The 15209-nt window shown below is 44.7% G+C and overlaps 2 protein-coding genes across 3 annotated transcripts; one reads left to right on the plus strand and one right to left on the minus strand.

The window, feature by feature from the left end:
• The first annotated feature begins 4156 nt into the window (after positions 1 to 4156).
• LOC123119640 (probable galacturonosyltransferase 13) lies at positions 4157 to 9018 on the plus strand. Its single transcript, XM_044539502.1, has 6 exons — positions 4157 to 4887; positions 6061 to 6119; positions 6203 to 6358; positions 6524 to 7111; positions 7494 to 7796; positions 8291 to 9018. The coding sequence occupies exons 1-6, from the start codon at positions 4677 to 4679 to the stop codon at positions 8579 to 8581; spliced, it is 1608 nt and encodes a 535-aa protein (XP_044395437.1). The 5' UTR covers positions 4157 to 4676; the 3' UTR covers positions 8582 to 9018.
• Positions 9019 to 9367: 349 nt separating this feature from the next.
• On the minus strand, positions 9368 to 13819 carry LOC123119642 (heparanase-like protein 1). 2 transcript variants are annotated; one of them, XM_044539504.1, is made up of 10 exons: positions 13471 to 13819; positions 12592 to 12843; positions 12464 to 12500; positions 11349 to 11532; positions 10978 to 11126; positions 10646 to 10876; positions 10358 to 10547; positions 10149 to 10274; positions 9962 to 10061; positions 9368 to 9854 (listed from the first exon to the last, which is right to left on the minus strand). In XM_044539504.1, the coding sequence occupies exons 2-10, from the start codon at positions 12799 to 12801 to the stop codon at positions 9468 to 9470; spliced, it is 1614 nt and encodes a 537-aa protein (XP_044395439.1). In that variant the 5' UTR covers positions 12802 to 12843; positions 13471 to 13819; the 3' UTR covers positions 9368 to 9467. The 2 variants fall into 2 exon arrangements, with proteins under 2 accessions (XP_044395439.1, XP_044395438.1); XM_044539503.1 differs by having other exon boundaries at positions 12592 to 12812; positions 13471 to 13817.
• Between the last annotated feature and the right edge of the window lie 1390 nt (positions 13820 to 15209).

The following is a 15209-nucleotide window of genomic DNA, read 5'->3' on the forward strand; positions in this document are numbered from 1 at the left end:
GCCGCCGCCCCGCCCGCCGGAGCCCGACGCCGGACCTCGCCGGAGGTAGCCGCCCCGCTGCCGGAGGTTTTCTTCGGAAAAACCGCCCGATTTTTTTTGAAACCGCGGTTGTTCTTTTTTATTAGATCAGTTTTTTTTCCGGTTTAGTTTATTTAGCGAACGCCCATTCATACGTTCGTTTTAACGAACGGTTTTTGTCGTTTAGCCGCAGACAACGAACGTTCGTTCGTTAGCCTGTTCGTCAGTTTTTCTTTTTCTCGGAATTTTTGCGATTATTTTCGATCGCGATTTCCGATCTGTTTTTCGTTTTAGTATAACTTTTCGCTCGTTTATCGGAATCAGGCGATTAAAGGGCCTAGAGTTTCGTCTCAAAACCCTCTTTCCGTTTAATCAACTTAAACAAGTTTTTGCTACTGTAAAATTTGACTTAGGTCCAGATTAGTAAACGGAGATTGTTTCTTTCGCCGTTTGAGTTTCGTTGCTTCGTTCGATTTGATTCTTTTTGCAAACCGGAGTTCTTAAGTTGAACTTTCTGGTTAGATCTCTTATTTTGAGTTTTACCCGTGCACCCTTGCTTGATTGCTTATGTATGTATTGTTTGTTTGCGATAGAGTACCCGGAGTGCGAAGCGTGCTACTACGAGTCTCTAGGTTTCACGGATCATCAGCAAGGCAAGTAACACTTTGATCATACCTCTTTACCACCCAGTTTTATTGCATTAGATCAACCCCCAAACTATTGCATGGTTAGGAACTATTTAATATGTGGGTTTTGGGAAGTAGATGAGGTAGTACCTATTGCCCTGTTTATTATCAAACCGTTGGAAGTTACTTCTACGTTTGCTTATATTGCTATGCTATGCTCGTAGACGTGGATTGGGTTTGAGTGAATTTCCATGACAGATGCGAGGATGTTAATTAATGGTTCAACTTAAGGTGGTTACTTTAATTCACATCTGGGTGGATTGAGGCACCTGGGGAACCCAATGTTGCCTGTATTTTTGGATATCCCGGAGTACCCGTGAGATTATCCTATGGACCGCCACCCAGGCTCAAAGGGATCATGAGATTATTCATGCTAGAAACTTCCGTGTGCAGCCACAAGCTATTATGGGCTCTAGCATAGTTGAGTAGGTTACATGACCTCTTGAAGTGGTGGGCTAGCAGATGTAGGGGAAAGTAGGTGTAACTGTCCACCCGGAGTAAAGAGTTATTGTTTCTGAAAGATTGTGTCTCGGTCATCCATTTCTCAAACACCATGTAGTGCGAGAAATCAGATGGAGGAGACCGAGTCTTGTGGGGAAAAGTGCGCAAACCTCTGCAGAGTGTACAAACTAATCATGGTTAGCCGTGTCCCCGGTTATGGACATCTTGAGTATCTAGTTCTTGGCTTATCATGTGAATCTCATCATCATGTTACTTAATTTATATTGATTGGGTTAATCACGTTTTTTATTGGGATTGAGTTGGAGGTACCTTCTCAATGTTTAACAACAACCATGATAGTTAAATAAAATTTATTCCTTTGTTGTAGGGAAAAATTGGCTTTTCGCAAACTGTAACCATAGAGCTTTCCACCAGCCATATGTGCATGTAGTGATAGCATTATTCTGTTCATTACTCTCTATGTGTTACTTTGGCCAGCATATTCCATGTGCTGACCCGTTTTCGGGCTGCAACGTTCATGTTGCAGACTTTTCAGACGATGAGTAAGGTGCCATAGGTCGTGGTCTTATACTCAGTGATGCCGTTGGAGTTGATGGACTCACTTTATCTTCCAAGCCTTCCGCTGTTGTCGTATTTAGATGGCCTTAAGCCATATTATTGTAATAAGTTCTCTCTTGAGACTATTCGATGTAATAAGTGTGTGATTGCTACTCTGTTATAAATCCTTCAAGTACTGTGCGTGTCAGCATTACCGATCCAGGGATGACACTGATGCACAGAGACTAGACTGTTTGAGGTCTGGTCGCTACAACTATTCGACGACTGCAAGGTCGTTGTGCAGGCTACGCATCGGACATGCGCTCTACATGATTAGGCCAACTCCACCGCACGACCCCAAACGGACGCCCGGTTTGGCCGGATTTTGTCCCTTTGGGGCGGCAATGGGTTCGCCCATGTCCGCGTCTGTCCGTTGGGTCGTGGGTGTGCCCAACGCGCGGCTGCACCCCAAATCATGTCCGTGTTGGACGTGATTAAAAAAACAGAAAACTTAAATAAAATGCCTAAAAAAGTAAATAAACGCACTTAAAAAAACTTAAAAGCATAAGTTAGGGGTCACGGCCACAAAATGGCCCAGTTTCACGGTTCACTTAGACGGTCCAGTGCCATAATTAACATAAAAACAAAATTAAAAAACACCGCCCGCGCGCTCCTGCCGCGCCCGTCGATGCCGTGGCCGTCGCCGTCTTCAGTGGCCGCTAGTGTCGTCGTCGTCGCTAACGAGGTCGACGTAGTCCGGCGGCGTCCAGAGGTGGGCCGACGGTTCGTGGTGCACGGGGGGCGGCGTGATGGAAGGTGGCAGGTGCCTGCACCACCTCCTCCCGCGGCGAGGCGTCCCGCTCCGATGACTGCGGCGGCGTGGGGCACCAGTCCACTTCCCCCACGGCGTCCGCCATCTCCGGAGCCGTGCACGACCAGCTCCAGTGCTAGCCCACCATGCCCGGGTGGAACGCGGCCACCGACGCCTCCTCCATCACCTCCTCCTTCGCCACCATCTCCAGCTCGGGGACGGCGATGTCGCTGGCCGCGGAGAGGGCCGTCATCTCCTTGAGGCCCACCCATTGGCGCTCGTCGTGCGTGCGCATGGAGTCCTCCATGACACGTGCCATGAGACGGGCCTCCCCCTCCGCTGTCATGCGAGGAGGTGGTGGTGGTGATGGACATGGCGATGGCGACGGCGTGGGCGTGAGGCCGCGCACCTGCGTACGCCCACGCGCCTGGGGAGCAACCGCTCGGCGCTCACGTGGCCGCCGCGGCCCCGTCGACATGCCGGTGAAGAAGGGCGCCTGCCGCATGTCATGCTGCCGCATGTCATGCTCATCCCGGAACCACATGTCCCACAGGGGCGAGTCGGGGGTGTACCTCTCGTCGTAGTAGAGGTCGTCCGGGAGGAGGCGGCGGCGGCGCTCGATCTCCTGACGGCGCGCACGGCCGCTCAGTGGGACCGGCGGAATCGGCACGCGGTCGGCGGACAAGTGCCAGTTATTGGGAAGGTGGACGTCGCTCCAGGGTAGCGGCGTCCTCGTCTCCCAATAGCGGCGGCATACGGCCGCCTCGATGTAGTGCCGGTCGCGTTCGCCGGCGGCCGTGGACGCGATGAGAAAGCGGGTGGCGCGGGGGCCCGACGCGGTGGTGATGCGGGCTCCTCCTTCTTCACGGAGCCGCGGCGGCGCCCCGACGAGAAGCCAGCCTCGTGTCATGCTTCCCGTTGCGGCCGTAGTTCCATAGCCCATGGCTGCGAGGCGGCCGGCCGGCGAGTTCGAGGCGAGGCGAGGGTTTGGGGTTGTCGGGTTTCGAGGAGGCCGCGGGGTGGAGTGGGGGAGTGTGGACGACGACCGGTCCACGGCTTCCCCATTTAAGAAGGACCGCGACCGTTCGCCTGGGCGGATGACAGGCGGGGCCGGCCGCGCGTGCGCATTGATGTCGGGCGGTGGGAGGTAGGTGGCCGCCTGCCACGCGGCCCCGACGCGTACGAGGCGCGTGTCCGTTTGGTGTCCGCCGCGACCCAAACCCGGTGCATGTTTGCGCTCGAAATGGGTCGGCCCGGACACAAAACGGACCAGATGAGTCCGGGCCGTCGTGCGCTGGGCCGCCTCGTTTGTCCGTTTTACCCCAAACAAACGGGGCCGGACAGGATGGGGTCGCGCGGTGGAGTTGGCCTTACAGTTCAACATTTTGTTTCATATATGAAAGAGATACGACGAGGATGATGTAAACTACAAATAATGAGCCTCTAGCTTTGTGAAGCACGTTCAAGAAAGAAAAAGGAAAGGAAAAGCACATTCCATAATAACCTACTCTATTAAATTTAATCAATCAATCAAGGCTACTAACAATAATACAATGTGGGCCAGGCTATCGTGTAGAGGAGTAGTTAGCCAAGCAACCTTCCCAACAACAAGAAGAAGAGGACAATCAACTAACTCGTCGTGCATTCGGGTTTGAGTTTGAGCCAACCAAACCACGACCCGATCTGACTCCCCATTCTCCCCTCTCCTGTTCATCCATCGGGTCAAATCAAATCCCCTCCCTCCTCCCTCCCCTAATCCCCCAATCTCGAGCTCACCCACCCACCAAGAAGCTCAGATCATCATCAAACCCCTCCCGCACTCCGTCTCCACTCCTCGCGGCGGCAAGCGAGCGCGCGCGCGCAGAGCCATCGGAGCCCCGATTCGGCCTCTGGGGTGTCCAGGAAACAGGGGGAATCAAGAAACCCTCCCCCCTTGCGAGGACCGGGGATCGATCGCTTGGCGGATTGCTGTTGCCTCCCCGCGCACGCCAATGCCGGATCCGGCCGGGCCGGCGGCCGCGTCCTCCTCCCCCTCCTCCTGCCCCGGGCTGCCGTCATGGCGTCTCTGAATCTCGCGGCCTGCCGCGGCCCCCGCCGATGCTCGCTGGATTCTTTGCCGAGGACGGAGCAGGAGCCGCAGCCGGCGGCGACGAGGAGCGACGATGCAGATCCGGCTCTCGCCGAGCATGAGGAGCATCACCATCTCCAGTAGCAATGGGCTGCTAGACTTGATGAAGCTCAAGACCGCCGCGCGCCACTTCTCGTACCGGACCGTCTTCCACACCGTCCTCATCCTCGCCTTTCTCCTTCCCTTCGTCTTTATTCTCACCGCTGTCATGACCCTTGAGGGCTTCAACAAGTGCTCCTCCCTAGGTATGCAACCCTGGCTCGCCTAGCCTCCCCGTTTGTGCTGTTACTTCCATTCTTGGGATGATGTAGTGGCTTGAGGTCTTATCTGCTTTAGAGTTTAGACAATATAATGGCTGGCAAATGATGTGCAATGTGCGTGTGGGATGTGACTTTTGCTGCAATTTGGGTGGTGAATAACTTGGATGGGTTTGACCTAAATCAATGGTACATTGTTATCTGCATCTGCACTGGTCGTTAATAACATGAGTTTCTGTTACTTCAGTCTATGGTCTGTTTAGGCCGTTTATGTGGTTGCATATGTGCTTAGTAAGGCTGATTAACCGTTTACTTAGTTTCATTGAGCTGCGGAGACCACCTATTCGGTCTCCTGTATAGAAGATAAGTATACACGAGGATGCTTATGAAGAAGCTTAAAGTGTTTCTTTCTTCACTTTGAGAATGTCTTGATTGTTCAGTGAGAAATTAGTTGCATTTTTTGTTTAAAGCCGCAAACATTTTGGGTAGGAAGGACAGGCCTGGCACAGTGGTGTAGTACCCCCCACTTGTGCCAAGAGGTCCTGGGTTCGACGCAGCCTCTCTGCATTGCACTGTGCAGGGGTAAGGCTTGCCTCGTATAATCCTTCCCCAGACCCCACCTGGTGTGGTAGCTTCAAGGACTGGGTCTGTCCTTAAGCCATGAATGATAGCTATATGCAATGACCCTCGTTTCGATATCTTGCACTGATGTTTACATCTGGGAACTGCTACAGAGAACCTTAGTTAGCTAAGTAGAACACTGAAATCTTGTTTCCTGGAACCATAGTTCTTTGTATCCCATCCCAGAGGAACACTGCCATCGTTTCTGAAAAATCAGGAGTTCGCTCCTCTAAATGTTATGCCCAGAGAAAATGGATCAGTTATGTATATGGGCCTATTATCTTAGGCATCCCAATGGCTTTGTATGTCCCATTTTAAACTTCTCTTCTGTTCTATTGTTTGATTTACTTGAATTGGATACCTATATTATTTACCATGATACCTCGACGGCAATTATTTTATTTTACGTACTTCCGCCCTCATTACTTGGCCGTCTTCTCAAACATGATTTTTCTTCAATGCTTAAACTTTCTACGTTTGTATAATTTGTCCAGTCAATCACTTGCTACAAATTCATCACTGATTGTTATCATTTACCAGATTGTCTGGGCAGACGGTTAGGTCCACGTCTTCTCGGTAGGGGTGAAGATGGCTCCATGGTATTAACATGTGCTTTGCACTTTCCTTAATCCTTTTGATGTTTTATTTAGTTTTTAATCGATCGCTGCACTCGAATGTGCAGAGGCTTGTAAGAGATCTGTATAGGATGCTTGATGAAATAAACTCGGAGGATGCTCCTGTTGATCTAAAAGTGGCAGAATCTTTTGATGATTTCATCTGGGATACTAAGAATAATGATTATGATTTGAAGTCATTTGCTTTGAGGCTGAAGGCCACGGTAAGCATTGATGCTTACAAATGTTGTATAGTGATCACCTAAAGTTGTCAAACGCAAAGAACATCACTGATGCAATTAGTGATCAGTGACCTAAAGTTTTACCTTTCATCCACTCCTCTTTGTTTAGCAAGTTGCAAAACTTATTGTTTACATAATGACATGCAGATGGAGACCATGGATAAGGAACTGAGATCATCCAGGTTATCAGAGCAGCTAAACAAACATTATGCAGCAATCGCAATTCCTAAAGGCCTTTACTGCCTTTCATTGCGTCTAACTGACGTATACTCCTCAAATGCCCTTGCGAGGAAACAGCTGCCACCCCCTGAGTTGGTCCCGCGTCTTTCCGACAACTCCTATTTCCACTTTGTTTTAGCGTCAGACAACATCCTTGCAGCTTCGGTTGTGGTCAGATCAACAGTTAGATCAGCATTGAAGCCTGAGAGGATAGTCTTTCATATCATTACTGACAAGAAGACCTATCCTGCCATGCATTCATGGTTTGCATTGAATCCTCTTTATCCTGCCATTATTGAGGTGAAGGGTGTCCACCAATTTGAATGGTTGACGAAAGAAAATGGTCCAGTTCTTGAAGCTATAGAAATTCAGCACATTGCCAGAAGTCGTTACCATGGAAATCACCTTGCAAGAACCACTGCAGGTGACAGCCCAAGAGTTTTTGCAGCCAAGCTGCAGGCAGGAAGTCCAACATATACTTCTGTGCTCAATCATATTCGTATATACTTGCCTGAGGTATAAGAACTTTCTTCTAACTATCTTATGAACAAATTAGCATGTATAAAATGTGATAGAATGATGTGGTGAAACACTCAACTGCAAAGATTATTTTCCTTTCTATAGGATTGGCTACTTGTGAATATATTTTTAGTGTGGTCTTTTGGTATCAAGAGGCAACCAATATTGCCTAAATTACCTTTTTCAGAAATGTATAGCAATTGAAAGTGCTCCATAGCTAGTTGGAAATTCTCATTCTCCCTTTGTTTTTTAGATATTTGGAATTTTGTAAAACTGTAGAGAAGATTTCTATGGTGGTGCATAGCTGCGTACTTATTAATGCTTCTTTTTTGTTGAATATCCGCAATCACATAATAACACTTACAATTTGTCAAAGCAGTTATTCCCAAGCCTCAGCAAGGTTGTATTTCTTGATGATGATGTTGTTGTCCAACGTGACCTGTCATCACTTTGGGATATTGATCTAGCTGGGAAGGTAAATGGAGCTGTTGAGACTTGCAGGGGTGGAGATAGTTGGGTGATGTCTAAGAGGTTCAGGAATTATTTTAACTTCTCTCATCCACTCATTGCCACCAACTTTGATCCATTGGAGTGTGCGTGGGCATATGGCATGAACATTTTTGACCTTGCTGCATGGAGGAAGACAACCATTAAAGATAAATACCACCATTGGGTCAAGGAGGTAAAACATACTCCCTCCATGTATATAGACGCATTTTAGTGTGTTTGTTCACTCATTTCAGTCCGTATGTACTCCATATTGAAATATCCAAAACATCTTATAATAGTGAATGGAGGGAGTATATATCACTATTTCCATTTTCATATGTACATCTTTAGTCATTTATAGATACATTTCTTTTCTTTTTGCCATTTCAATATAACAAGTTAATTTGCAACTATTGGATGTCCACCATGCCCCTTATTTGACCATAAGTTTCTAATTGCACCAACTTAAAATGTATAGAACACTGACTTCTCAAATATTTGGAGATTTTGTCGTCGCTGCTGAAAAAGTATAGCTGTACTGAGTGGTGCTGAATTCCATTTTATCAGCATTGTTTTCTGCTTCACATGATAGTTTACACTCTGCTTGTTCTATATTTAAACATTTATAAATTTTAAATTCATGTCGGGGAGCTCCAGTCTTATTCGTTGTGTTTATTTTACCTGCAGAATCTGAAGTCAAACTTCACGCTTTGGAGGCTTGGAACTCTGCCACCTGGCCTTATAGCATTTAAAGGCCATGTTCATCCGATTGATCCATCGTGGCACCTTTTAGGTTTGGGGTATCAGGAGAAGACAGATATCTCTAGTGTTCGGAAAGCAGCAGTTATACATTACAATGGACAAAGTAAACCATGGCTTGACATTGGTTTTAAACATCTCCAACCATTTTGGACGAAACATGTGAACTACTCGAATGAATTTGTAAGGAACTGTCATATAATGGAGCCTCAGTTGTAGATTGGCGAGACAAAAGATTCAACAAATAAAGGCGTAAATTAAGTGGAATTAAATTCGTTATTTTGGAGACCGGCATCGAAGGGTATCCAGGGAATGGACATAATTGGTTACATGTGCAGATGCAGCATATTCGATGAATAGAAAGGAATGTTTTGTTCCCATTTACACGAGGATCCCTTTCCTTTTGTTTATTCCATTTGTATCATAGCTCATGAAATTACACTATTGTTTAGGATGGTTCTTTTGTACTTGATGGAGTATTATAAATTGCCTAATTTGGCAGAGTTGATGATAGTCCCATCAGTACTGTAATTGCTGGAGAGTGAGTATACAGTTCACCATGTGAAGAGGGTCAAATTTTGATTTTGCAAAAAACATCCCTGTACATTTTGCACCCAGTCTTTCTAATATATTTATGGTGATCATCTCAAATGAAATACTTGCATTTCATTCCATGTCTTGGGTTTTTTCTATCTGAGATTCTGAGGTTATTTTGCATGCACTTGCATGTGACAGCACCAGTCATTTGGCCATATTGTTAGTGTTTACAGTTGAAGCATTGACTTCAATGCATGCTGGTTGGTGGGTTGATCAGCAGCAGTTTATGATCATTTCTGTTTACAGCCAAATTATTATTTGAATCTGCATGATTCTTGTTCTTCAATTTCTTATAAAGTAGGAGACAATCTCTTTCTGAAAGTTCTGATAAATATCAGGAGAAAGTTTTCGAGCTTTTCTTTATTGTGAATTTGTTGGACTTAGGTGGCCCAATTGGGGCAGAACACATCAACACAAACCATTTTCAGTATTTGTATAGTTGAGAAGCGCTATATTGTTGTAGCTGAAAAACTCGCATGGTATCCTATCTAAAAACTACAGTTCATCGCTAGCAAGCGTCAGCCTCAAAATCTGGGAAGACGACGAAGGCAATGGACAGCGGCGCGACATAGATCGGTGAACTGGCAGAAACTTGCACCGGGTACATCGGAGGGATGTCACCATCTTCAGTGAGCTCCAGAGGAACTCCATTCAGCAGCATGGTGCGTGCAAAACGGTTCCCGTCTTGAGCCGTCAGGTGGTATTCTTCCCTCTTCTCCAGCCCATCGGAGGCTTTGCTCCCAACCCAGGAGACCGTCCTCTTCAGGCCATGAACAAAGGAGCTGTCCCTTGTTATTCCCTGCCCTTGCGCTAGGCCGACGTTGAGGTCGTTCCTGACGGTGACCATGGACCCCATGTTTTGGCTCAGGTTGATCAAGAGGAGAGCGATACCGCCCTGAAAAGAACATTTTAAGAGCACACCAATCAGCCAACCAGTGACTAAAGTCACAGCACTCTGCTATGTTTACCAAGCCTAAATCAATCTCATGGGGCCACTCTTACCTTCTGCTTTCCGCAATGCGCATAGGCACGCAAGTATGAAGTACCGCCGAAGTCTATGGAAAGAACTCCATTCCCCATTAGTCGATGCCACAACAAGGCACTGAACATTTATCAAAGTTTAGTAATCTGAAGCATATGCGGACGGTAAAGTATGTTTCTGGCAGGAATATACAGTACAGGTACTTGCCTGTAGTAATCAGGGTTCGGCACGTAAGTATCGGTGTCGAGGAGGCCATAGTTGCCTCCAATTAAAGTCTGTCTGCAGTAGACCTTGGTGTCATACTTTGCTGACTGACCAAGTTGATCAAGATACCTAGTTAAAACAACAAATTTCAGGATGAGAAGACACGAGAAGAATGATGGCCGTGATAGTCTGTTCTTCTGAAAAGTAATTACCAGAAGCTATCCAGGAAAGTATTGGAAACGGTACGGCTGCCGCTGTTATACGCTCCGCCAGCTTCCCCGACCCACGGAGCCGACCATGGTCCATGTCGTTGTATCGTGAGCTGGAGATCTCTGAATGTGTCTGAAACCCTGCTTAAATGCTGCGGGTCCAAGATTCTATTGGCCACATGTGGATCATTACCTAATCAAGATTGAATAAATTATCTTGTGCCATCTTTGATATAGGAGAAAAAATAGAAATAATTAAGGTGTACTACCAAGAACTGAAAAAACACTCACCAGCACCAAGATTGTAAATATGGTGAGTCATTCCTCTGACAACATTTGGCCCAGAGACGTCAAGGAGCTTAGCAAACCATTGTTTGTCATAGAATCCTCCTGGGGCTAGCACCAATGGTTTGCTAGAGTTTTCATATAACTGATCGACGATCTTTTGAAGTTCAACCAGGTCTTTTCCGCATTGTTCAGCTCCCACGCTTGCACCGATTCCACTTCCACTCAGTTCATTACCTAGTAAACTGCATAGTTACTTATATAGCGCTTTGCACACATGAAAGACGTTCCTTGCTTTGCGAGCAGCAAATATAGTTTTGGATTTGACAATGTATTACCAAATTCCCATGAATCAATAGGATAGTTCATTGAAACAGTATATTCCATAAACTCCTGAGCATTGCTTGAATTCCAAGCACCTCCCCAAACACCTTTGCGTATCTGCTTTCGCCCTCGAAGTGCATTAAGACCAAAAGTAATAACTGCACTGAAGGAATTAAACAAAAAATAATTAGAAAATGCACTGCATATATTATTATACGCTGCTAAAATTTTAAAAGAAAGATGATGGGGGTATTTTTAGTGCACTAATACTTTATCCCATAATATATGTTGCATGTTCAGAAGTCTGATGTAATCAATCACAACTCGCTTAGAAGAAAATATAGATGGAAATTCCTAAAGATAAGCAACTGGCAAAGGCATTCACCCTGTATTGAGGAACAGATCATTCATTGCATCCCATCTTTCCATGGTTATGCATCCTTTAGAAAATCCGAACAAGCCACTTGAAGCCTTTGTAAATGGTCTGCATGGAGATCCTAAATTTGGTGTTTCATATACCACTTGATCTTGTAAGGAGCCTCCGACTCTGATGCGTAGTGGGCTAAAAGCTACAAGAATAAATTCGGCAGAAATATTCATCAGGGGAAGAAGATGAGGTGCCATCAAGACCATAAACTAGACCGTTATGAAAAGACGGTAAACAAAAAAGTGAAGAAACTAGCTACACAAAAAAAGGAAAAACTTGCGAAGTGAAGACTCACAAGGATATTTCAGTGGCAGCTCAATTATTGTTAGATGCTAGGTTGTAAATGACTCACAAGGATATTTTACCCTTCTAAAAATTTAAGAATAAACTGAGCCTCCATAGGGAGTTGTTTTCTTTTTCGGAGAAAACGCAAAGACTTTGCGTTTCTTTTCATTCATGGGTTTTTATCATTTATGCCACTAGTTGTGTCTCACTACTCAGTTTTGTCATTAGAAATTACAACTGCTCAAAAATGCCATCGCTCCGTGAGATGTTTTCTCAAAAATGCCATTAGATATCTAAAAAATGCCATTGTTCCATTAGATATTTTCTCAGAAATGCCATCAGACATCGTTATTGTCAGGTCAAACTCATTGACCATGTAATGACAAAAATAACCCTATACCCACTTGTTTGGAGTAAGCAAGCGAATAATTTAAGAGAAAATAAGAACGTTGTTGGGATCAAGTTGGACCCACACTTTATTGTAGTGAGATAGAGGGAGAGCTGACATGTTGCTCTATAGTTATTTTGGTCATTATGACATGGCAAACGAGATTTGAGCTGACAATCATGGTGTCGAGTGGCATTTTTGAGCATGCACCTAACGAAGCGATGGCATTTTTGAGCAGTTGAAATTCCTAGTGGCAAAACTGAGTAGTGAGTGACAACCAGTGGCATAAATGATAAAAACCCATTCATTGAAAGGTGGGGGAACAAGTTACAGTAGAAAATAGGGGAGTTGTAACTGAAAAGTAGAAAATTCTTCAATTGACAACGGTCAGAACACTAACCCTGGATAACTTTAGCTAGCAACGGATTAGTCAAGTCCTGGAAATTCGGAGAAAGGCCAAACTTAGTAATTTGCGTAAAATCCAAATTCATGTGATTAATAAGAGTATTATTGGGATTCAGGACCTACCATATTCAAGATAGAAGCCTTTCCCCATGGGCACTGATCATAGTTGCACTTCTCCGGAGGCCACCAATCAAGGGTAGCGCAAATGAACTCATCACTGGTCGCAGCGATCGTCTTGGAGCCCCGTACGATGACGGTTACGTCGGAGTAATCTTCCGACAGGATCAGTGTAGGCAAGCAAACAAGGAGAAGAAGGAGAGACCACAACCTCATGCTTCCACCACCTGCAAATGATGTTGTCCACCAAATAGACAACTAGAGCGGTTCAGGCTTATCATGCTCTTTAAATAACGTGATTAGTTGGTATGGAAAGGTCCAAATTCCTGCTCTGTTGGCATAGCTGAAAGTGACAGCCACAGGTCCATTTTTCTTCCATATGTCATCTTTTCCAGGTTTTAACAGGTCAATTCATTATCAGCTTGGCTTTATTCATGTAAGATTCGTCACTGATGAAACGCCATTTTAACTCACATTTAAAAAAAATGTTTTCCACTTTGCATATTTCTTTCAAGATTTTAAACTTTATCAATCGGAGAGTAAAGTTAAAAATTATTATTTTTTAACAAATTGCCCCAAAGATACTGAAGAAATGATCTACAAACCTGTACTACCTGTTCCGCTAAATATTTGAGCACATCGAAACCCAGCCGAATCTGAACCTCCAACGGAGCAAGAACACGCTCTACGGCTCTAGTACCAGTGGTTCAGAGGATGAAACCAAGCAACACCAACTCCCTTCCCAACATACACCTAACCAGTATCGAATCTATTGAAGCAACTAAAACCAAGCCGGGCGCAGTGGCGATTTGCTGCAGATTTGCAAGCTAGGCAGTGCAGAGAAGGCGGAAGCAAACGGAAACGGAGACGAGGGCCATTAATTACCTGGAGATCACAGCCAAGCCAAGGGATGCTCCGGAGCCCGCTCGGAGAGTCACAGGAAAAAGAATGCTTGAAGAACAGAGCAACAGGTCCCAGAATGGGGCCCAGCGGATCAAAGGAAAATATGGCGTCCTTCTCCCGGAGATCCTCGCCGTCGCCGGCGCCGCTTGTCAGCGGTTGCCAAGAGTCGAGCGGCGCTTCTCCGAGAGAGAGAGGGAGAGAGATTCTTGAAGGAAGAAAAATCTGGAGGTAGCTGCCGGTCCTCTTTATATCTCCCTTTGAAGCCACTCCCCCTGGAGAAAGCTGTGCCTCTCCTAATTAAACAGCAGCGGTATGACGACAAACCAATTACTTCGGTCCAAATCTGAACACTGAAGACGATGGTGCTTCTTGCAGAAGTTGAAAAAAGATGGGCACGTTTTCACTCCCCGCCACTGAATTCTTTTGTGGTCCCAGCCCAAGCTATTTTTTCGTATTGACTGGCAATACATTTTCTGTGAGTAATTAGATTGATCATGTGAGAGTGATGCTAGTAGATTCCCTTTCCGAATATTACTGCTTTGCTATTGGGCAATATTGACCATTGGATATATGCGGCTGAATGGATGAGATCTGTTAGATCTCTGTAACTCGCATTTTCAATATTGATATGGATATAGACTAGGTATGTGCCCATGCGTTAACAGGGGCAAAATATTATTTTTAACACAATAAGAGGACCATGGGATATTTTTTCATGCAAAACAAAATAGATAAAATAGGATTATGATTTGGTTATAAAGTATATATTTTTTTTGTCATTTTTTAACTGAAAAAATAGATATGTGTCTGTGATTGATCTTCTTTATTGGGTTATATCGAAGATAAGGGATTGACTGATATTTATTTGCTGATTGACTTTTTATTGGGTTATCAAAGATAAGGATTGATTGATATTTATTTGCTTACAAGCATGAATTTATTGCTATTGATTGGGATACCAAAGATATCCGAGGGAGGACGAAGGGATGAGCGAAAACATGTTCGACGGAAGAGGAAACCTTATCATCTAAAAAGATCCAAAAGGGCAGATTCAACAAACCTCGGCCGTCAAACCATGTCAATCCAACGATCCATATTGCTCCAACGGCGAGGGCTCAACATGTTTAGCTTGCAATTAATATCATATCAAATATGGATATCAACACTATCCATATAATTAACGTGTAATTGATATCTTGCCTAATGTCAACATGCAATTAATTTTCTCCCGAATATCAACCTGCAATTAGTTTTCTCCCAAATATCAACATGTATTGCGCGTGTACATTTACTACTACCTCTGACCTGGTTTATTTTGGGTCGAACTTTGACCTTTTAATTTAACTAAAAAGTAATTTATATACCATAAAAATAACATCATTCAAAACCTCTTTCAAATATGGATCCAACAATATAAGTTTTGTGACATACAACTTATAATTTTGTTAGTCAAATATACGGTTAAAATTATGCACAACTACTACCTTCGTCCTGATTTATTAGTCCCCTTTGTATTTTGTGCAAAATTTTGACCATGAATTTAATTAATAAAATGTTAATGCATGTCACAAAAAATAGTATCATTGGAAACTATGCTCAAATACGAATCCAATGATATAACTTTTAATGACATGCATTAACATTTTGTTAATAAATTCTATGATCAAATTTTGGCACGAAATACGAAGATGGCCAATAAACCATGACAAAGGTAAGTGGTA

The sequence above is a fragment of the Triticum aestivum genome, chromosome 5D (genome assembly GCF_018294505.1).
Source record: "Triticum aestivum cultivar Chinese Spring chromosome 5D, IWGSC CS RefSeq v2.1, whole genome shotgun sequence".
Lineage (NCBI taxonomy): Eukaryota > Viridiplantae > Streptophyta > Magnoliopsida > Poales > Poaceae > Triticum > Triticum aestivum.